The sequence below is a fragment of the Labeo rohita genome, chromosome 10 (assembly GCF_022985175.1).
Source record: "Labeo rohita strain BAU-BD-2019 chromosome 10, IGBB_LRoh.1.0, whole genome shotgun sequence".
NCBI classification, from domain to species: Eukaryota; Metazoa; Chordata; class Actinopteri; order Cypriniformes; family Cyprinidae; genus Labeo; species Labeo rohita.
The window spans coordinates 6,336,710-6,352,803 of record NC_066878.1 but is presented as its reverse complement, the minus strand read 5'-3'; the positions used below and the strand labels follow the sequence as shown (position 1 = coordinate 6,352,803).

Here is a 16,094-nt window from a genome sequence, read left to right as displayed (position 1 = left end):
AGTGGATAAACACCCCTGGGCCAGAGACTAATGCAACTTAAAACAAACCCATTTCCCAACCACTTTACCCCAGCCATGAATAACATGACACAATGACCTTACAGTAGTAGTACACTGGGCCCAGTCCACAAGAGACGGCAAAGGCCAAACCGCAAGCTTTGTGTTCACCTCCGAATCCCCAGGACTGTTGCCCTTCCACTCTTTCAAAACAAAAAGCCCCGTGGCCCCGCTGGGTTAAGGGAGCGGAGACCGCCAGGGTTTGGCTAATAGCTTTTAGCGGACACTTATGGACTGCCGAACAGACTGCGGTTGGCAGGGGGTGGAGGAGAAACAGTGGGGTAAGAATCCAAGAACAGGCTTATAAATAAAACAGCCCAAACACTCCCGACCTGCCACAGAGGAGATGTAAGGCAGAGAAAAAAGACTGAAAGTAAAGACCGAGCTAAACGCCTACCAATGTAGAAGCTATCTCACCTAAATGTGACCTTGTGAAAACCAGAGGTACTCATGACAGTCCGAATGTGCATATAGAAGTGGAAAACAACATCTGGAAAAGCTGATTAGCCTCTCGCCCTGAGCTTTCCGAGACTTCTAGATCCACGAGTCCCCCATTATGAGGTGCTAGAACTGCTACTTGGAAAAAAATAAACAAGTCCCATGATGGGCGTTTGGGGTATTTTGATGACTCTAAGGAACTCTGTGGTCTCACACCCTGTCAGAGAAAATCAACCCTCTGGGAATCAGTGCACTTTAAGGGCCTTCTGAGGCGGATAACACATCTCCGAGAGCATCTTTTATATAACAACACTCGGAAACTAACATTAAATTGTCTCTGGTACTGACAAGGTAGGAAAGAAGTGCTCAAATAAGGAAGTGAATAAGGCAGAACAAAGGTGATATAATTTTAATAACCTCGTCACAAATGGCTGCTCAGCTCCACTGTGAATTGTGGGAAGCGCTTTGATTTCTGGTCGCCGAGTGAAATAAAACTGAGACTATCGTGCCGGCGTTAATTATTGATAGTGCTCGCCAAGGCAAGTCACTCTTTTTCAAGTACGTCTGCATTACAGACATGAATGACACTTCAAATCATGCGGCTTGTTAAGGATTACAATTCTAAGCGATCAGACTTATGATTTTCACATGGCAGATGAGAATATCCCTCCAAAATACCACTGCCGTTATAAAGCTTGGAAGAGCCAGGACATTTTTTAATGTAACTCCGGTTGTATTCATCTGAAAGAAGAAAGTCATAAACCCCTACGATGGTTTGAGGGTGAGTAAACCATTGTGTAATTTTCATTTTTGGGTGAACTATTCCTTTTCAGAACAGAAAAATCTAGGCTAATTCTAGCAACTTTAGTCCAGCTGTTAAGGATTACATCCAGTAAATGCTGCAGAAATTAGAGCATGTCCTATCTGGAAGAACCCATACAAGTGGCAATCTCACAGTGTGACACGCTAGTAATGGCTTCAGCAGTTAGATTGATTTGGGCATAAAGGGAGGTGCTGCAACTACAACTCATCTGCTCTTAAAGGTATCAAGCCCTTGTACTGTAATAGGGGTTTGACCTTGTTATGTGAAGGAAGAGGGGAGGGGGGATGAGCTGGGTCTAGGAGGAAATACATGCATCTGGCTATCCTTCTGATCAATCCCAAGAGGCTTTTAGCACTAAGAATATTTATCTCCAGTGTTAGGGGGAGGAAATAAGATCTTTAAACACAGCCCAGCTAAACAAAGACAGATGATGCAAGCCATGTTGCAGTAACAAGACGTGCTATGGGAAATTTTCACAAGCTGATTCGAAACAGCAAGTGCAGCGACATATGCAAATATTCAGAGTCTTCTAATAGAAGGTGTCAATGCCAAAGAATCTCCATGACAACCGTACAAGGAAAGGTCAGATGTCGATCTAATAATTGTCTCCATGCCTTGAAGTATGTGTGAAAACCTGGAGGTCACGAGAAGAAAGATGAATTAAGTAGTTCTAAAGAAGCGCAAATTAAAATGCAGGAGGAATTATCAGCGCAGGACATTAGTATCAAATCTTGAACAAAAGACGAATTCTTAGATGAATAAAAAATCTAAAACTATTTTGTAGCAGCATGTCAAAATGTGCATAAAGCTTTGATGCTCAAAGCACAAATTTTAACACAAATGGCCAACTTTTTTTTTCTTTCTTCCAGTCCTCATCTGCAATTCTTTTGAGTGGCTTCCCGCCCCCCTTAAATAGTTGATTATTTTACAACCTCACCCCTCCTTTTTTCACTGGAATCTGGGAATTGATTTGCAAATGTGCATTCATTACCCTAAGTTAAATTAAGAAGTGGGGGGCGTTCCTTCCAACACTCTTTCTGTGTTTTTGCATTTACAAACAACAAAGGGGCTCTTGAGAAAGAGCACAAACCCGGGGTCATAAAGCTACGCTCTTTACTCCTGTCGGTGAAAGGACAAAGTGAAGCTGCTCACATGCAAAAAGGAAATTACACAGGAGGGCTGCTGTTTTCCTCTGGGACGAGCGTGTTTCTGCCTGAGTCAACCCTGCAAGGTGGGAAGCGGGATGGATTAAGCGCAGTGGCAAGCACAGAAATTCCATGACAGCTTCTACAGAGCAACCTGACACCTTTAGGGGTTGTGGCAAGAGCTGCTTATGTGCTTCCTGCTTAAGAAACAGCAAAAGATGTTGTGTTTACTGCAGGGGATGAAGAGGATTTCTCATTCCAACAGGAAGAGACAGCATCGAGTCACGGAGCCTTAGCAAAACAAAGTCTACGTACCAGTGTGGGTTCAGGGGCTGTGTGTCCATTACATGAGCTTTGATGTTGTTCAAAGAGATGAAATACTCCCTTTGTGAAACATGTATATTTGTATACAAAGGATTTAACATGAGTTCGGCATAAAAGTCATAAAAATGCAAAGGGTATTGGATAGTGGATAGATGGATGGATAGTAGAGACTAAGAAAATGGGGTTAATTTAAGTTTTATTTAAGTTTAATTTAAGTTCCACATAAAATGAAAAAAAAAATCTAACAGTACGACATAAAGTCATAATATTTTGAAAATAAAGTCAAAATTACGTGAATAAAGTCGAAATCTTACGAAAATAAAGTTGCAATATTTCGAGAATGAAGTCGAGATTATGAGAATAAAGTCGAAATGTTTCGACAATAAAGTCAAAATTACGAGAATTAAGTTTAATTGTTTTGAGAATAAAGTCAAAATATTTTGAGAATAAAGTCAAAATTATAAGAATTAATTCATAGCAATTACAAGATTAAAGTTATAATATTTCGAGAGTATATTCTATACTATTTTGCATGCAAAAGGCCCATACTGGGAGCACCGGGAGATATTCCTAAATCTAAGCTTTCAAAATCTGTCAGTTTTATAGCGAAATACAAACAATGTGTCTATTACAATAACGTGTTTTTTTTAATGTGTTGAAAGCTGAGCTGTGTTATATTAAAAGCAACAAAGCACAAAATTATTGGGAATACTGTTAATTATTGAAGACGTTAAATATTATTTCCAGTCATTTACTGTGTTATACCGTGAATAAAACAGCTGTTTTGTGAATTGTGAATAGTCACTTACATACCTCAGAAAAGATAACTACATAACTTATGTTAATGCGTTGAAGTCCACTTCAACCTTAAGAACAATTTTTTGCTGTTTTTAATGAAATGTGAGGAATGTAAGGTTGGGCGCTACAGATGTTTTTTTGTGGAGTAGTTTGTTTTCACAAACAAAACTGTATAATTTAAGGAAACTAATGTCTCATTGTAATCAATGTACAGCGATCTGTCCCGCCACATTAAAGTGCGTGAAAAACATGTTATTGACAGATTTTGAAAGCTGTGACTTTTATATTAAACATACCAAAAGTACAAAGCTTATTACTATTACTGGGTGGCTGGCATACTACAAATAGGCTTAATGAATTGAAGACGTGAAATATTATTTCCACGCATACTGTCCCTGCAAGTATAACACATGGTATGATCTCTGCTAATAATCCCACATTATGTTCCAGTGGCCTGGCAACTTCTCCCGGTGCTCCCAATCCAAGCCATTTGCATCGTATTATTAACTTTAATTGCTATGATTTAATTCTCGTAATTTCAACTTTATTCTCGAAATAATCTGACATTTATTACTAACATTTATAACTTTATTCTGGAAACATTTCGACTTTATTCTCGAAATATTATGACTTCAGTCTCGCAATTTTTGATTTTTTTTTTGTTTGTTTGTTTTTATGTGACACTAAAATGCCATTGTAGCATTCCTACTTTGAGGAGAACTTCACAAAACACTTTGTGATATATAACCCAACCCAATCCCAAATCCTTAATCTTTAGAGTGGTGCAAATGGGACTTCCTGACCCATCAGATCTTATCTTCACGCAAGGCTCATCTGGCCACTCCATTGCTTTGAGAACCTTCTCACTTCACAAAATAAACAGTACTTCAAATGAACCTTCTGCTGAGCAGTTGCAACGTCCAGCTGAAGATATTGATCCCTCTGTGGATTCCCGAGAGAAGACTTGGTGGAAAAGAGAAGGGGAATAAACACGATTCTTTCAGTGGTTCGACCTGTTAGTGAGAATCTCTTTAAGTGCTGACCCTAAACCCTGCCATCTCAAACAACACCGAGCTCTGAGTTGCCTCAGGTGATCAAGCCATGAAGCGTAAAAAAAATAACCTCCTGGTCACCCTGGACTTGCAGAGCTAGCTCATTCCTTTAGTGTGAGGGCATTTTCAGCACAGGCTGAGAGGAATCCTTTGCTTTTCTCTGGGAATAGCTGTCTTTTTGTGTTGCCACATACTCAGATACGTATCAGGGCTCTGAAACACATTTGCCGGGTTCATTCAGATTCTGCGAACCCTCTCCGAAGGCGGTACAATAATACCACAGTCTGTTTTCCCTGACCTCCTGTAATTCAAACTCTCCTCGCCAAAGAAAAACACATCTGGAATACATGTCAATGGCATATCGCGTATCTCAAGGGGGGGCGTCGACTTCTCCCATAGAGGAAAAAGTAGGGAATAAAAGATAAATTGTGCATAGTGGCGACAGTGGAGCTCCATCCCAGCTGCTTTGTGTTGTCTGGACCTCTTCAGTGCCCCGCTAATGGAAGTGGCCCGGTTGGGGCGACCAGCATACCGCGACTGGTTGAGATAGCATCAGCTTCCTGGTCCTCCTAGCGGTGCACCACGTTCCGCTGGATTAATCCCACCACGCACTTTCCGCTTGACCCTAACATTGCTAGGTGAGGCCCACACAGAACCACAAATTTAGCAGGAAGTGAAGTTTCTGAACGTACAGCAGATCAAGATGTTTTGACAAAGCTGATCTTTTTTCTGCTATTCACACCAGTCAGTGCCTCAATAGACTTCCTCGTTTCATGATCCCTTAAGACTGCCATTTTTCAGCTTCAGGTCAAATTCCAGTGAAAAGGTAAAACAAAGTGTAAGCGGGCTTTGAAGTCACTTTCTTCTCATCAAAAATTATACAGCCGCTTTAAAATTCTTTCAATCTTCAATGGCCGAGCCTTCAATCAAGAGCCGACCTGACTATTCATGAACTGGATCTTTGAAAGTCAAACAGAGAGAGAGATGAAAAGGACTAGGGCGTAGTCTCCGCCGTACGGACAGGCTTCATGTTAAATACATGCTTTGGGAAAGCGTGCATCGAATGGGACTACGATTAGGCCTATATTCAACATTTGTCTACTCCCAGAACAGCGGGAACTCTGCATATCTCCCCCTGAGGTCCAGAAGATAACATATCGCATTCAGGATGTGTTCTTGTTGCTTTGATGGCTGATGATTGCAGGAGGAAATGACCAAAATGAGGGGTAGGAAAACCCCTAGGCTTCCCTTAGCGCTGGACTTAACCTGTGAATGCTTCTGAAGATCTGCAACATATGGTACCACGCTGGTGAAATACACAGCTGAATCGCTTTCAATTAGTGATTCATGCGTTTAACAGGTTTAACATTTAAGTTGAGTGGTGCTCGGCGAGATGGTGGGTGTTTTGCATAAGAATGACTCACTGGGTCGGTCATAAACATGAGCAGTCCTGGCATGGCTGGATACAAGACTGACATGTAGGGAGGGAAGAATTTTTTTCTTGAGAAAGGCATATGAGATAAAAGACTAATTAATGGACTGCATAATAATGCTGTGCATTCATATGCTGACAAAGTGAATGCATAGCTTTAGCAGCAAAATTAATAAGACTGCTTTCCATTTTTAGATTTAAAACAGAATATAATATTACGACAAATATCAGATGAGTTCAACTGAATGCTATAATATACTGCTAGGGAGTGCAATGACTGTCTCAGACACATTTTTAAATTTTATATATATAAAATATATAAAATGTTTGATATTAGATAAAAGAGAATTCCCTCAGGGAGCACTTTTGCCCTATTTTGGGTAACTGGGGCATTTCTGTCACTATTGGTGGCAGTTTTGCCCAAAGCACTAGTTCATTTCTGACTCCAGTTTCAGAGCTAGAGACTGAAAATACTCAATTTAAGATTTAATTTGCATTTCTTAGTGTCTCTACTGCACAAAATTTTACAAAAAATACTTTGTCATTTCAACAAACAAGAAATACAGTTAAAGTCAAAAGCTTGCAGAATCTGCAAAATGTTAATTGTTTTAGCAAAATAAGCCGGATCATACAAAATGCATGTTATTTACAATATTGACCTGAATAAGATAATTCACAAATATCACGTTTACATATAGTACACATAAGAAAATTACAGTTGAATTTATAAAATTTAGCCCATTCAAAAGTTTACATACACTTGATTCATATTGCCTGAATGATGATAGCTGTTCATGAGTCCCTTGTTTGTCCTGAACAGTTAAACTGGCCACTGTTCTTTAGTAAAATCCTTCAGGTCCCACAAATTCTTAGTTTTTTTTTTTTTTTAGCATTTTTGTGTATTTGATCCCTTTCCAACAATGTATGATTTTGAGATTTACCTTTTCACACTAAGGACAACTAATATGCAACTATTACATAAGGTTCAAACACTCACTGATGCTGTAGAAGGAAATATGATGCATTAAGAGCCGCAGGATGAAAACTTTTTAAATTTGAAAACCAGGGTAGATTTAACTTATTTTGTCTTCTGAGAAACATGTAAGTATCTTCTGTAGCTTGTAAAGGGTAGTACTAAATGAAAAAAATGTGATATTTAGGCAAAATAAGAAAAATGTACACATCTCTATTCTTTTCAAAAGTTTTCACCCCCCGCTAATAATGCGTTGTTTTTCCTTCTGCAGCATCAGTGAGCGTTTGAATTATCAGTAATAGCTGCACATGAGTCCCTCAGTTGTCCTCAGTATGATCCCTCTTATTTTGGTAAAATAATTAAAATAATAAAAATAATAATTAAAAATTAATTGGTAAATTTAGCCGATTCTGCAAGGTGTATGTAAACTTTTGACTTCAACTGTATATTTAATATATATCTATAAAATAATAATAACAAAGCTGAAATTTTTTTTTTAATGTAAAAAACTGTTTAAAATGAACTCAAAACAGTAAAATTCATATCTTAATATAAAACATACAATGAAAAAATCTAGTTTGTTGGTCCATCAGCACTAGCCAGCAATGGTATTTTCAACAGGGAAAGCAGCAGATTCCTGAAGTAAGAGAAACTATTCTGCATAGAATAGAGCTGATAATATCAAAGTCTTGCCACACGTCTATGGAGACACGAACAACAGCCTGTTAATACTTCAATCGCTCTGACAGACAAAGACAAAGAATATTGACACCACGGAAAAACATTCACAACATTCTTTGCATTGCACTCAAGGACCAATTCCAGCTCTGCCAAGCTGCGATTTTGATCTACACGGCCATTAAACGACAACCGCGCACGTAATGTCCATATCTAATAGCCCTCTGAACCCAACCACTGTTATTTACTGAAACAACACAAAGATCACGACTGATGAGGATAACGGGGAAGCCAAATAGGAGCACAGGAACGAAGTTGAACACCATGAAAAGTGTGTAAACACAGGCGCCGAGAGGGAAGAGAACGAGAAAGTGTGTGTTAATGAAGGTAATCTAATAGCAGGGCCCATGCAGATAGAGACTGAGTCATTAAATTGGAACTCCTGATGAGAGAGCACACACGGCCCTGGGCCCTTTTGTTTACAGTGTGCCCAAACACACACTTATGTACACTATTAGCCAGGTCTGTTTGCATCAACTAGTAAACAGAGCGAATAAAACAGACCAGAGGTCTCTGTTTCTCCAAGGACAACACAGTCGCACCATGTAAACACTCAAAGCACAAGCCAGCTGTTTATGAGTTGGAGTGAGTTGTTACTCAGTGTGAGAGTGTGGTAATCTAGGCTCAGCAGGTCCTGATAATGAGCAGTCATACTGTGTTAGAAGGTAGGGTTTAAGAGTAATATCTTAATTTTTTGCCCAAAAGTGATCCGATAATTAAGAGTGGCTGAGAATTCATGCCGTGGGAACTGTGCTCCAGGCCTGGAGATACTAAGGATTCTTCGTCTGGGTATGTAAGTGGTATGTCGCCTTGGCACGCAGGTGGCCCCTGCAGTGCCCCACAGCTTCTTTCCACACTCTGGCACACAGATAAACCACAGAACCCACTTGAAATTATCCATAGTCCTCAAGAAGCTTATCTTAATGGGTACATTAACATGTTTAAAGAGTGGCGAAGAATGACTATGCACGGTCTAAACTTAAAAGCAAGCACAAAATGTGTGGAAAACCTGGCTTTGGCAAGTAAATAAAAGTTAAACTTTTGCATCGTCTAACAACTCTTTATCCAGCCATCTACTGAAAAGTGTGGAAACAAGTTCATGCTGGACCTTCAAGGTATGCGTTTAAGTGCAATTTCTTAAACTGAGTATACTATTGTAAAAAAAAAAAAAAAAAATAAAATAAAATTTCTTTTACTTTTGAGGGCAAGAAAAAAAATAAAACTTGAGGGGTTTTGAGATTTAAAAAAAGAGGATTACTGTCAGACTTTGCTGTTGGATTGCAAATGCAGCTAATGCATGTGTTACAAAAGCTTAAAGTTTTGATCTTTTTGCCATTTTAGTTACATGGACAGATGATGGATGAAGAAAAAAAAGCTGCTACTGTTACAGCCTGACGTGTGAAACGATTCCAGGAACGACCATGAACTTCCCGACTGTATTATTGCTGATATAAACCACACTGACTACTATCGAGTTATTGGATGGAAAAGAAAATCACCGAACCACTGCTGTAGGGCATGTCAATATCGAAGTGCTGAGAAATTTTCTGATTAAATAGAGAGGCAGTTATATTACTTGACAGGGAAGCTAAATATCGAACTCAGTCAGTGTTAGAGCACTAGATAAAAAAAAATCATTCATTAATGAAAGATACAATCTACAGTCATTTAAGAAACAGCCAAAGAGAGTCAAAAGTGGGTTATGTACTTTTCCAGTCGACAGCTATCTAAATGAATGATGTATTTGGAGATGTCCTGACAATATCTTTCATAAAACCAATTAATCCTTGTACATGAGTCACTTTTTCAATCTATTTTCTGCAAATGTAAAGCAAGCTACTGCTTGAAGAAGGAAACCATCACAGACGCATGTTAAAAGAAGCAACTACTAGTCATATAAACACACTCTGAGAGTTTGGTTTGGCCTCTCTGATTTTTTGTATAGCGCTTCCCATTTGGAACACGACTTTGAGGGTCACCACAGCCACTGGAACTAATGCGCAAGGCCATTAAACTGTCTTCATCTGCGGCCAGAGACACAAGGTTGGACAGATTGATGCCAAGGCATTGTGTTGTGTCCCCATTCACCCCCACACAGCAACGCCAGCCAGAGCCGACGTCTTTAGGGTTCAATTCAAACTTCCTGTCAGCGCTAGACTCATAAAACCAAAGCCGTATGCGCTTCTGGCTTCCTTACTTGACCAATTAAAAAGCTCCCTCAAAGAGGAGGTGATAAAATCGCGCTATTTTAGGAGATGAGTTACGCTTATGCGTAGTGAAATATGTGCTTTTAATCAAAGGTGTCACTTTTTGTGGTGCGGCTATATTAATTCTTACGAGTTAGATCTCGGCAACAACAAAAGAGTGCCGGAAAGATACTGCCAAGCTGTTTTGTCTCCCGGCAAGGATCCAGTAAAGAGCGTGAATGTGCCGGGACAGAAATCAGACTGAGACATCAGAGCGAGCTCAGTAGGAGATGCGGCATTTATCTCCCTCCTTATTGACAGCCTCTCGACAGCACACTGTTTACACAGAGGAGACAGGGAGTAACTGTGCGAGCGAACGAGTGTGCGAGAGGGAGACGCAGACTTCTCTGAGTCACACCTCTCATGCACACACGCGCAAACATGCACCGCTTCTGATCTAAGGAGCGACGACAGTCCTGGATACGCAAGACATCAAAATAAGCTGTCTCACATAGAGGGAAAACCCTAAATGACACGCTTTATGCGAAAAGTCGCAGAGCTTTTGAAATGCTGCCAATCATACGCTTATACAGTATAGGACGCAACAGCTACAGATCCTTGTGTGTTTGTTGAAAAACACAAAAGAAATGTGCTCGGAAGTCATTTCACATTTTCCACAAAGGTTCATCTGGTTTAAAGGGTGTCATTACCAAATGAGTCAAAGGCCGGCAGTCGTTAAATGCATGTTTGGGGACAATCCGGGAAGAGCCGACAGCTGTTTGTGGCTGTTTAAAATGACTTCAAAAGGAGCCGAGCAAACACACGTCCTACAAACGTAACAGACCAACAACAAATACACAAGGATCAGGCACCTATAAATGAAAAGTTGAAGTGTAACTCAATGCCTTTTCTTTCAAAACCCTTATCAGGTGTGAGGAGATAGCCAGCGGCCCTCACCACATACCTGAGCTGGATTAAGCCAGAGGACAATGATAAATTTCAGCTGCTCTGAACTAACCCAGACTCACTTCTTGGATGGTTTTGAGTATGTTGTAAAAAAGCTGAATTGGTTTTGGTTTGGCCAGATCGGCTCATGAAACAAAAGAAGAGCACTGTACTGACAACACAATTTAGATTGGACTATAGATCTGGATGAATAAAAGCTTTGCATGTCATTTCATCCCTCGTCTGGCGCCTGTGCTGCCCTTGATTCAGTGGCAGATTTTGTCAGCGGTTATATTGGAGGACAGATCTCAGAGGCAATGTTTACTGCCCCATAAAACAGAGCTTCTGTTGGCCAGCTCTGCCAGCAATACCACTGATCTAAGCATGATTCAATTCAAGCTATGCAAGACTGTGGCTCTACAGCCATCCAGGGTTCTGAAGGTAGACTAGGGGGTCCAAAAGAACATCTGTGACCCTGGAACACAAACCAGTCAAAAGTAACACAGGTATATTTGTAGCAATAGCCAAAAATACATAGCATGGGTCAAAATGATTGATTTTAATTTTATGCCAAAAATCATTAGGATATTAAGTAATGATCATGTTTCACTAAGATATATTATTTCCTACCGTAAATATATCAAAACGTAATTTTTAATTAGTTATATGCATTGCTAAGAACTTCATTTGGACAACTTTAAAGGCGAATTCTTAATATTTTGATTCCAGATTTTCAAATAGTTGTATCTCAGCCAAATATTGTCCTATCCTAACAAACCATACATCAATGGAAAGCTTATTTATTCATATTTATTCAGCTCATGTATTCTGCTTATACGTATCAATTAAAAAAAAATGACCATTATGACTGGTTTTGTGGTCCAGGATCACATACATATATATATATACACATATATATATATATATATATATATATATATATACAAAGCATACGTTCTCATGGCGTTTCTATCTCTTAGCGAATTTGTACAATTGTAACTAATGATCTATCCTTTCTTCATCCCTGGGTTAGTTAGAAATCTGAATGAGGGGTTTTTGAGACTGTAAGGGTTAAAAAACCCTAATACAGACAAAAAAGTGTTTGCAATAGTTAAAATATTTAAATAATGAAGATATGCTTAGTTTTTCTATATTATGCATCCTCTCCAAGAGAAACATCTTGAATTCAAGGGCTGATCTGTCCTAAAGTGAGTGTATTTACTGTAAACTGGGTCATCTGGTCCGTTTCAACCATATGTTGATGAATAAACACAAAGGATAAATCTATAAATCATCTGTTTACATTTAAAGTATTGTATATGTAAGGTATTATGCCTCATGAGACGCTGTGTAACTCAATCAAAAATGAATGGGTTTCACTTTACTTAGCTCAATAATATCTCTACAACAAATACATATCGATTATCGATTATATAGATAGATAGATAGATAGATAGATAAGTATGTATAAGTTCTATATCTATATAAAGAATGCGCATAATCATCGTACAACCTAAACAACAACAATACCTCACAGAATACGACTGTATAAAAGGAGTGAAGATGTCGACAACTATTTCACAATGTTTTGCGATTATAATTCTCATATGGCCATCTGTCGTGTCGTATTTTCTCTATCTTACCTTGAGACAAGCAGATGATGGCAAACACAACGAGCAGAGCATCTAAAGTCCTGCGAAACTCCATCACCCTCAGATATAAAGTCCACTTCAGTCGCCTTTATCCCGGACAAACAGTCCTTAAAACCACCCCGAAAACGCTACAATCCGGTTAAAGTGCGAGGAGACGCGTTTGAAACAGACGGTCACATTGAGGAACTTTACAAACTAGACCCAAAACACACAAAAACTGTGTCGGATAAGCTGAGCATCACAAATATTCCATGTTCCCGTGCGCTCCCGTTGCGCTCTAGCGCTGATCTGTTACAGATAAAGAGTCAGTGTAACGGACAGATAAGATGTGATGCTCACAGTCCGTCCCAGACGCTCTTACTTCCTCCAAGATTCATTTCACGGGCAAAACATATTTCTTTTCTCGTTTCCTTGAGTATGGAAAAAGTATCCGCTCTTTAATAGCCCATTCAGTCAGATTTCCATCTCAGCCGCTGCCCCGCACTCTTCCCTTCGCTGTGAATGAACGGATTTACTACTCTCGCGTCTACGGGCGAGCGTCTCGTGGTTCAAGCCCACCCCCCGACTACCTTCAGCAGTTACCCACACACGGGCAACAGCGCTCTTAAAGGGCCAGGCGCTTAATTTCGCACAACCCTGCAGATATCGCTGCAGTAATTAAATTCTGGAGTAGTTGTGAGAGATAGTTCACTCGGTAATTAAAAATCTGTCATTGTTTACTCAACTTCATGTTGTTTCAAAGCCGTGTGATTTTCTTTCTCATGAGGCGCACAAAAGAAGATATTAGGCAGAACTGACAGCCTCAGTCACCACTGACTTTCATTGTATCATTCCGTACAATGAAAGTGAATGGAGACTGAGGCTGTCATCCTGTCTAACATCTCCTTTTGTGTTGAGTGAATAAAGGATGAGAATTGTAATTTTTAGGTGAACAGTTTTAAAAGGATACAAATATTTTGATATATGTTTACTTTGCAATGGAAATACTCATTCACTCTACTGTACCAAAGATTTTTAATGTCTTTTTAAAGAAGTCTCTTCGACTCACCAAGCCTGCATTTATTTGATCCAAAGTACAGTAAAAACAGTTAAATTTTGAAATATTTGTACTATTTAAATAACTGTTTTCTATCAAAATCTATTTTAAAATGTACTTTATTCATGTGATTTCAAAGCTGAATTTTTACTATCATTACTCCAGTCACACGATTCTTCAGAAATCATTTAAATATTCTGATTTGCTGCTTAAAACACATTTATTATTATTATTATGTTGAAAACACCTGAGTAGATTTTTTCAAATTTCTTTGATGAATAAAAAGTTCAGAAGAACAGCATTTATCTGAAATAGAATCTTTTGTAACATTATAAATGTCTTTATCATCACTTTTGATCAATAAAGCATCCTTGCTAAATAAAAGTATTATTTTCTATAATTATATAATATAAATATATAATTCTATATATATATATACAGACTTAAAACCTTTGAATGGTATAGTGTAAAATGTTACAAAAGCTTTTTATTTCAGATAAATGTTTGGTCAGATCTTTGGATCTTTCTATTCATCAAAGAATCCTGAAAAAAATATACTCACCTGTTTTAAATAATAATAATAATAATAATAAATGTTTTTTTGAACAGCAAATCAGCACATTTAAAAAAGATCATGTGACACTAAAGAATTGAGTAATGATGCTGAAAATCACAGGATGAGAGGAATAAACTGCATTTTAAAATAGATTCAAATAGATAGCAGTGATATTTAAATAGTAAAATTATTCCACAATATTTTACTTTTGCTGCATTTTGGATAAAATAAATGCAGGCTTGGTTAAAAGAAGAGAATTCTTTAAAAAACATTAAACATCTTACTGTTCAAAAACTTCTGACTGGTAGTGTATGATTACTTTTTAATGAAATTGTATTAGATTTGGATTTTTGGGTCATTTTCATAATTCTTTTATGGTGCTTTTTTTTTTTAAACTGGCAACCCTTCATACCCAGTTCACTGTTATTGTATGGAAAGTGTTGCTGGAACATTTTACAAAATTACTGCTTTTGTGTTTCAGGAAAAAAGAAAGTCATACAGATTTTCAACATCTGTGGTGAGAAATTATGACAGGATTTTCATTTCTGAATCAATTATTCATTTATAAGCAACTAGAGTGCTATATAAATAAGCCTGAGTTTAATCATCATTAAAATGAAGAGTCCTGTAGGTTAGGGTGCCAAGGTGCAAGAAAACGTTGCAGTTCATTTCACCATTACCTTTAAATTCTGTTCCAGCTCCAAAAAAGCAGCATCAATCAGTCCCTGAAGACTCGGGGCTCTAAGCAAATCATCAATCACAGAAATGCCATTGTTTCATGGGAATGACTAGATCAGAAGTGAAAAGCAATATCAGAGGTATATCAGTGTGCTATGAGGTTCAGACAATGAGACACGACACAGAAGACCCTCCGTCTGCGGCAGGTAATGATGGCGGGGGATAGCGATGGATTCAGTCCCGGCAATGAATCAGTAAAGAGGGAAAAGAGGGCTGTTTTGTATTCACCGCATTTCACTCTTTCCATCCCAGCCATTTTCTCCACTATAATGAGACTGTATTTGTTAAAAAATTAACCAACAAATTGCATTTCATGTTCATTTGATGACTGAAGACTCAACATGCAAGTTAGGGGATGTATTTATCTTAATTTTCCTAACGTAATATATTCTCTTCCATTATGTTCACAGCGGAGGACAGTCGACGCCTGCAGTACGCAGGGAGCTTCTGGAGCAACTACCCTTGATATTGTCCTCATGTATGATGCATGAGCAAGTTTAACTTAATTGCAAAAACTGATTAATTGAGCTTCAGTGTGTAATTGAATAAAACATGATTCCGTTTTCCCCTAAATACATTTCATCTCTCTTATGACTGATGCAGCATGCTCCGGCTACCATAAAACATCAGCTGGATGCGTCAGGACGAGCGTGCAGTCTGTGAATTTAGCTGAATAATCACATTAGCGTGAGAGTTATGGTGACATCACATCATCACGTCTTAATGATGCCATTAAGCAACAGTCGCAGGAGTACGCCAAGAGCGGGAGTTCGGAGAACATCGCCGCCGATGACAGATTGTCATTGAATTTATAAAAGCTAACAATGAGTTGCTCAATCTTTCGCACATTGAGGGGCGCAAACACTCTGTTGTTGTATTATTTAACAACTGCGTTATTCATCTGAGAACTGTAAAATATTTGCGGCAAGTTCTATGCAATAAACACAAAACTCGTTTTCTTTTTTGTTTCTTTAAAGAAGATAAATGACTGTGAAAAGCATGCCTGGAGCAATCCCTTCACATGAGACGTCCACTAATTTACACACATAATTTAAAGACACTATTATGCACAGCCAATCCACAGGCTTTATCAATAAAAATTAAGTTAACCTCTCAAATAAGGTGGAGGCAAAACTGACTTCAAATTTCTCAATTAAGCTATGCAGAGATTAGAGGAAAAAAATGCACCTTGGTGGCCAGG

At 38.5% G+C, this 16,094-nt stretch overlaps 1 protein-coding gene across 7 annotated transcripts in view; it reads right to left on the bottom strand.

Moving 5' to 3' along the window:
* robo3 (roundabout, axon guidance receptor, homolog 3 (Drosophila)) overlaps nt 1-16,094 on the bottom strand; it is a 207,182-nt gene that overhangs the window by 76,174 nt on the left and 114,914 nt on the right. For 2 of the 7 annotated variants that reach the window (XM_051121298.1, XM_051121299.1), the window contains exon 1: nt 12,555-13,113. The exons of the other annotated variants lie outside the window; for them this stretch is intronic. In XM_051121298.1, the coding sequence (XP_050977255.1) occupies nt 12,555-12,618 (64 nt within the window). In that variant the 5' untranslated portion in view covers nt 12,619-13,113. Of the gene's footprint in view, nt 1-12,554; nt 13,114-16,094 lie in introns of those variants that run through there. 7 annotated transcript variants of the gene reach the window in all.